Genomic DNA, 7,427 nt, shown 5'->3' with positions numbered 1-7,427 from the left:
GGCCATGTATTACTGAAGTACTAATACTTTTTTAGCTAACTAATATACATAGTGGCTATTAGGCTGGCTATAGATGACATGGCAACAAGATATAGCCAACACTTGGCTCTACCATTAACCTTGCTCTAATGTGTGGAGGATGATTGTGAGTGCGATGCACCATTGATGTGGTGGCAAGCTTGGATTGGTGGAGAGAGGTGGAGATAGTAGGTAAAAGAAGAATAAGTGATTCACTCATCAAAATAAAGTCAGTGATGTCGCATGATGTGCATGGGCATTCTAGTCGTATATGTTTGACACGATCAGTGTTAACTATAGAATATATATGGCACATTGCAATGCACAGACAACTAGTAGAGAAAAGAGAAGGGTACGGTGTATGGGAGGAGCAAGCCCCCTATGAGGAACGTACCCCGCGAATCAAAACATAGCAGCTCACGTTGTCTACACATCACAATAGGGCTAAACTGCAGGTCCGTCTTTCTATGGGTCACCCAGTGGAGCGTAAGCTAATGCGAAGATGGTCGTAGTCTTTGCCATGCTGCCTGTGTGCATTGCAGATGTTATATCCTAACACAGAACAATCTTGTGAGCTTGGGCTAACTAGTGCTTTCTTTTTGAATCAATGTGCTAACGGCTTTCCTGATGCCTCCCAGCCCTAAGCTAGCTACAACCAATGATTCAGTAAAAAGTTCACTCACTTCACAAGATAGATGTAAGGGATTTACTTCTAGACGCCATCGTTGTACTTATATGTCCTTGGAAGGAAAGACATTTGAAGTGTGGTTATATATAGAGCCACCAGCAAAGTCTCGGCCGGTAAAGATACCAATGTGAATTCACAACTACCCCAAAACATTTATAATCACCACATGTGAGCCAGTCCATATATGGTACCATAATCCACAATGAAAAAGGGTAAAATCTTTGCTCTCCACAACTCCCTCAGACATAATCTCACGCTTCCCAAATACACTAATTTAGTTGCGGGAAACCCCTTTTCACGGCAAGTGATAGTGGCATTGAATACTTTGGCGGGCATTGCGGGAAAGTGAAAGTTGGGCCTTGCAGGATGTTTCCCACAAGATAATGATAGCCCATGATGCTTCCGTGCAGTAAGGCTCGACATGTATAAGATATGTTCAATTGCACTTGAGCCACACTCAATGATTTTGGGGCTCGATAGGTATAAGATATGTTCGGTTGCACTTGAGCCACGCCCAATGATTTTGGGCCTTGGCACCTTTGTGTCTGCTCTGACGATGTCTCTTGATGTCGGTGCCTTCCCCTGTGCCCAAGCTCTAGTATCTTTTTCTGTTTTTTTTTGTTTCCACTTGGTTTTCCTTAATTAACCGAAAATGTTAGGTTTTTGGGTCCGGTTTTCCTTATAAACTGGACCATCTCTCTTCTTCTAAATGAAATGCAGAAACCCTCGCCCCCGCTTGAGATGTCCTAAAAAAAACCTTGGTTTTTTTCAGATTCCAGTGCGAGAAATTCTAGATGGTGTACGTGATCACAATAAAATTAAGCCCAAAACAGGCATGCAGACAAGGTACCGCAGCAGTGCAAAACAACACACAGGATGCACCAAATCCATCCTCAAAATATAGTATGTATATATTACTAAGCTTACGGGCCAATGCACTTCTAATACAGTAACAAGTCACGGCTTCCTGTGCATGAAAAAGAACAAGACAGACAGAAAGAACAACAACTAACGTATGCAAATCGCGGGCGGGCTCCACCCCTCCGAAATGAATAGCTTCGCAACCGGGAAGCAGACTCTTTCGATGTATAAAAAATGCAACCGAACAAATCCATGTATTGTATCCCAATCAGCAATTGACCTGCAGAGATAAATCAACGGGTTAAATTCAATGCCACAAAGATCACAAACAGGGAACAATTTGGATGAAGGTTAAGATGATAAATGGGTAAACAGAGGATTAATCACAAGTCTCTGACTAAGATGGGCCAACAAATCAGTAGCTCAGAATACGTACGGATACATTATTTACTATACTATAACTACTCCAGCCTGACCAAGGAGGAGCCAAAAGAAAATAGAGGATCATCACATTCAGAGATTCACCTAGAAAGGTAGGCTGCCGGAGGAACCAAGTTAACATCTAAAGTTGCATTAACCTACAATAACAGTTCGATACAGATGATGCATATTTTTTAAAATGACATCAGGAAGAGTTTACTTCAAAGGCCTTCAGCCTACATGAAGACCATAAGGAACTACAGTCGCCAACTTTCCGACTGTCTACTAGAACAAGTTTTGCTCAGCTCTAGCGATGAAGGGGTGATGCCGGTGACACGTCTTCGGCTCGCTTCAGTGTTTGTAGTCATTGCTAGATGGTCTACAGATCTGGATGTAATTTTCATTATTTTTTATGTTCGTTGTACTGTCATGATTGATAATGAATAGATAGGAAGTTTTTCCGCAAAAAACTCTTGAGCTCTTCTTGACCTTCGATCCGCCCTTCATCTTGTTGGTGACTAAAAATGCACTTTTTTCTATGCTGGCCTATATGTTTGGCATGATTGGTGTTAAAGCTATAGTATAGATATAGCTCATTACAACACACGTATAAATTAACTAGTATTCCTCTGTAAACTAATATAAGAGCGTTTAGATAACTAAAGTAGTGATCTAAATGCTCTTATATTAATTTACGGAGGGAGTAGTAGAGAAAAGATACTTGGTAATATGGCGTATGGGAGGAGCAAGCTCTCTGCGATGAACACACTCTGCGTGTCGAAACAAACATGCCCGCGTCGCGTACACACCACAAGTGAGCTAAACTGCACGTTTGTCTCTTTGTGGCTGAGCAGTGGAGCATAAACTAATGCAGAGATGGTCACAGGCTCCGTCATGCTGCCTACGTACATTGCAGATGTTGTATCCTGACGCATAACAATCTTGTGAGCTTGAGTTAACCAATGTTGGACTTCTGCATCAATCTTGTGAGCTTGAGCTAACCAGTACGTACTATTTTTCCGAATCCATAAGCTAACAGCTTTCCTGATGCCTCTCAGCCCTAAGCTAGCTACAACCAACGATTCAGTAAAAATTTCACACTCACTTCACAAGATAGATGCAGGGATGTCCTTCTAAATGTCATCATTATGTTTAGAGAGAATTCCTTATTTGGCCCTCTCTTAAAATTTGGTTCCCTTTTTGGCCCTAAAAAAAATTCTTCCCTTTTTGACACTCAAACTTCATTTTGTTCCTTTTGTGACACTTCTGCTAGTTTTGACAACTAACACCGTTAAATACCACATGAGAAGTCCACTTTACCCCTGCTGTATTTTGTGACCAAAATTGTGAACTGGAAGTCAAAAGCAATGGCAATACGAATTGGAATATAGTGCCGAATGAAACATAATATGCTATTTAGCTTGTCTGCATAACGATTATTAATTCAAATCACTTCTTCAATTTGATATCCTTCCTAGCTTTTTGACATCTGATGTCCTTCCTAACTTTTTTGGGGTTGCCAAGCAAGTTGATTTTCAGTAAATAAGTTGAGTCTGGATCCATCCTGTGAAAGCAAAAGATCCATCTCTAAGTACACTGATGCATCTTCAATCCATCTCTAAGAACACTGTTTTATATGAACAGAGGTGAAGCAAATACTCAAATCTGCTAGAGAAGAGAGGCACTTACCCTTCAAGCCATGCCGGAGTACTTGCATCTGTGGCAGTCGCACCATCGTCATTGCCCTGCTTCGGCGCCGCACCTTGACCGCCCTCCGGCGCAGCACCTTGCCCGCCCTCCACCTCCCCTCCATGGTCGCCCTCTGGCGCCGCGCCTGGGCCGTCCTCCTTCATCCCGCCATGGCCGCCCTTCTCCTGCCCGCCATGGTCGCCCGAGGACGAGGCCGGTGCAGCGCCGTGGCCTTCCTCCACAGCGCCGTCCATCCCTTCACCCGGAGCAGCGTCGGCCACGCCCTCCTCCATCCGCTCCTCCAGCCTCGCGCGGCCGCTGTGTAGGGTTAGGGATCGAGGAGAAGGGGAATCGGGAGAATAGGGAAGGGCTCGCTACGCTGTTGACTGTTTGGTCAGCGGGATTTTGTTTTCCTGTTTTTTTTCAGCGGCCTACAACAGGGGTAAAAATGACTTTTCAAGTTGCAGTTGACGGTGTTAACGGCAAAAACTAACGGAAGTGTCAAAGAAGGAAGAAAATGAAGTTGTTGTGTCAAAAAAGGAAAAATAATTTTTTTAGGGCCAAAAAGGAAACCAGATTTTAGTCAAGGGCCAAATAAGGAATTCTCTCGTATGTTTATATGTTCTTTGAAGAAACACATTTGAAGTGTGGCTATATATACAGAGCCACCAGTGAAGAAGCCTCGATGAAGATACCATGTGAATTCCCAACTACTCCAAAACATTTCAGAAATGATAAACCACCACACCTCTGAGTCAGTCCATATATGGTATCACAATTCGCCAGAAAACTTAACTCTCCACAACTCCCTCAGACACAATCTCAGGTTCCCCTGACACACTAGTAATTTAGCTGCGGAAAACCCTTTGTTTCCGGTGCAAGAAATTCTAGATGGTGTATGTAATCACAATATAATTATGCCCAAAACAGTCATGCAGACAAGGTACCGCGGCAATGCAATACAAATAGAGGGTGCACCAATCCATCCTCAAAATAGTATGTATATATTACTAAGCTTACAGAAAGATGCAGATCTAATACAGTAACAAGACACAACTTCCTGAAGAACAAGACAGACAAAAAAACAACTAACATGTACAAATCGCGAGCGGGCTCCACCCCTCCGCAACGAATAGCTTCACAACCGGGAAGCAGACTTTTCCATGTATAAAAAATGCAACCGAACAAATCCATGTACTATATCCCAATCAACAATTGACCTGCAAAATCAACACCCCAAATTCAATACCACCGATCGGGTCTGCAGGCTTGCTGCGAACCAGTGGTCCGCTGCTGCCCGCCGGACTTGGGCCGACAGGCTCCTCCATCCTTTCTCCCCCCTCCCTCATCCCCTTCTTGCTTTTCTGAATTGTTTTGTGTCATTGCTATTATGAACTATTTTTCTAAACTTTTTTGTTTTTCCAAGATTTTTTGACAGATTTGTGTCACCATAGAAGAAAAGAAGTATCATGAGCTGAAACTGGGAACACATGAAGCTGCTAGATGTACTAATGGAGCTGAAAATGTACTATCAAGATCCAGGTTGAAGAAAATTATTTTTCTGCTGACTGCAGTGTTCATGGTCATGTCGTGATGTGGTTGAAGAAAATTATTTTTCGGCTGACTGCAGTGTTCATGGTCATGTCGTGATGTGAGTTCATGTCTTGTCGCCTCCTTGCGTTTACTAAAACACTTCGCTATGCTCTTTTATTTTTGGAGAAAAAACCATGTTGTAGCTACCAAGATGGAGGGAGACATTGAATGTCCATCTTGGAATTAGAGGTCTGCTTGACAAAGATATTGACAGTTCCTTCGAGTTTCATTTGACTTGTAATGTGATTTTGATTTATTTAGAGTGAATTACATAATATATATGCGGTTAGTAACTGATTTTCTCTTTTTTAGAAACGAGGAGCCGGGGTTTGATCTTTGTTTTAGTTTGATTTTCTGAGGTATATAGATTTGCTGTGATTGCAAAGGATGTTACCTTTGTTGTGGTCGAAGAACACAAACATTGACATTACGATAATGCGAGAGCAAAGGGAATAAATGGAAACTAATAAAAAATATTGAAAAGTTCGGACATTAAATTACTACTCCCAAATGTTCAGCTGACTAGTCACTACAAAAAGGGATCAAAAGAATCTTTCTAATCAATAAGGTTGATATGTATGCATTGTTGTGCGGTTAGTAACTGATTTTTGGGTGGTCATATACTAAGAGCAAGTATATCGAGGTGATGTAAGTGGGCTATACGAATTAAAGTATTATATTTTACTGAGTTGGATGAGAGAAGAGGAGAGAGAAGGGAAGTGGGTTGCAAATTAAGAGTCAGCTCCAACACGGTCTCCAAGAAACGTCATGAGAGTGTGAGGTGGCCATGTATTACTAAAGTATTAATACTTTTTTCAACTAACTATTGTACATGTTGGCTATTAGGCTGGCTATAGATGACATAGCAACAAGATATAGCCAACACTTGGCTCTACCATAAACCTTGCTCTAAGGTGCCGAGGAGGATTGCAAGTTAGATGCACCATTGATGTGTTGGCAAGCTTGGATTGGTGGAGAGAGGTGGAGATAGTAGGTACAAGAAGAATAAGTGGTTCACTCATAAAAAACGTGAGTGATGTCGCATGATGTGTGTCGGCATTCTAGTCATATATGTTTGATGTGATTGGTGTTAAACCTATAAAGCACTCCCTCCGTTCCATATGTAGTGCATATAGATCTTCTTTTTTTTAAGTTCCATATGTAGTGCATATAGATCTTTTTTTTAAGTCAGACCTCACCAACTTTGACCAAGCTTGTGGAGAAATACATTTACATCTAGAATGGCAAGCATATATCATTAGATCCATTGTAAGACATAGTTTCAGATTTTATATATTTGATATTGCAGATATAAATAGTTTTCTCTATAAACTTGGTCAAAGTTTACAAAGTTTGACTTTTTACAAAATGTATACACATTATATTATGAAACGAAGGGAAGTATATATGACTCATTTCTCACTGGTAGAGAAAAGAGACCGGTATGGCGTACGGGAGGAGCAAGCCCCCTGGAAGGAACGAACCATCCACGTCAAAACATACCAGCTCGCGTCGTCTACACACCACAAAAGGGCTAAACAGCACGTCCGTCTTTCCGTGGGTGAGCAGTGGAGAGTAAGCTAATGCACACATGTTCGTACTTTCTGCCATGCTGCCTAGGTGCATTGCAGATGTCGCAGAACAATCCTGTGAGCTTGAGCTAACCTATGCTTTCCTTCTCAATCCATGAGCTAACTGCTCTCCTGATGCCTCCCAGCCCTAAGCTACAACCGATGATTCAGTAAAAGTTTCACTCACTTCACAAGATGGATCTTCTAAATGTCATCATTATGTTTATAGTCTGAAGGAAACACATTTGAAGTGTGGTTTTATATAGAGAGCCCAGCAAAGTCTCGGCCGGTAAAGATACCAATGTGAATTCCCAACTACCCAAAAACATTTATAATCACCACATGTGAGCCAGTCCATATATGGTACCACAATTTGCAAAAGAATCTTCACTCTCCACAACTCCCTCTACATAATCTCAGGTTCCCCAAATACGCTAATTTAGTTGAGGGACATGATTTGTTTCTTTCAGATTCCAGTGCGAGAAATTCTAGATGGTGTATGTAATCACAATATAATTAAGCCCAAAACAGGCATGCAGGCAAGGCACCGCAACAATGCAAAACAAATAAGAGGATGCACCAATCCA

At 41.8% G+C, this 7,427-nt stretch overlaps 1 protein-coding gene across 2 annotated transcripts; it reads right to left on the bottom strand.

Annotated features, from left to right (window-relative positions):
* Window positions 1-1,568: 1,568 nt before the first annotated feature.
* Window positions 1,569-4,027, bottom strand: LOC123113059 (glycine-rich protein DOT1). 2 transcript variants are annotated; one of them, XM_044534176.1, is made up of 2 exons: window positions 3,677-4,027; window positions 1,569-3,551 (listed from the first exon to the last, which is right to left on the bottom strand). In XM_044534176.1, the coding sequence occupies exons 1-2, from the start codon at window positions 3,967-3,969 to the stop codon at window positions 3,437-3,439; spliced, it is 408 nt and encodes a 135-aa protein (XP_044390111.1). In that variant the 5' UTR covers window positions 3,970-4,027; the 3' UTR covers window positions 1,569-3,436. The 2 variants fall into 2 exon arrangements, with proteins under 2 accessions (XP_044390111.1, XP_044390109.1); XM_044534174.1 differs by having other exon boundaries at window positions 1,569-1,847.
* Window positions 4,028-7,427: the final 3,400 nt, after the last annotated feature.

Source organism: Triticum aestivum, chromosome 5B (genome assembly GCF_018294505.1).
Source record: "Triticum aestivum cultivar Chinese Spring chromosome 5B, IWGSC CS RefSeq v2.1, whole genome shotgun sequence".
NCBI classification, from domain to species: domain Eukaryota; kingdom Viridiplantae; phylum Streptophyta; class Magnoliopsida; order Poales; family Poaceae; genus Triticum; species Triticum aestivum.
This window is presented reverse-complemented; position numbering and strand designations above follow the sequence as displayed.

What these genes read in the sequence shown, in the direction of transcription:
- LOC123113059 (XM_044534174.1), bottom strand. Translation starts at nt 3,969, where the DNA reads ATGGAGGAGGGCGTGGCCGACGCTGCTCCGGGTGAAGGGATGGACGGC. An exon ending in ACTCCGGCATGGCTTGAAGG is followed by an intron (nt 1,848 to 3,676) that starts GTAAGTGCCTCT and finishes TTATCTCTGCAG; the next exon opens with GTCAATTGCTGATTGGGATA.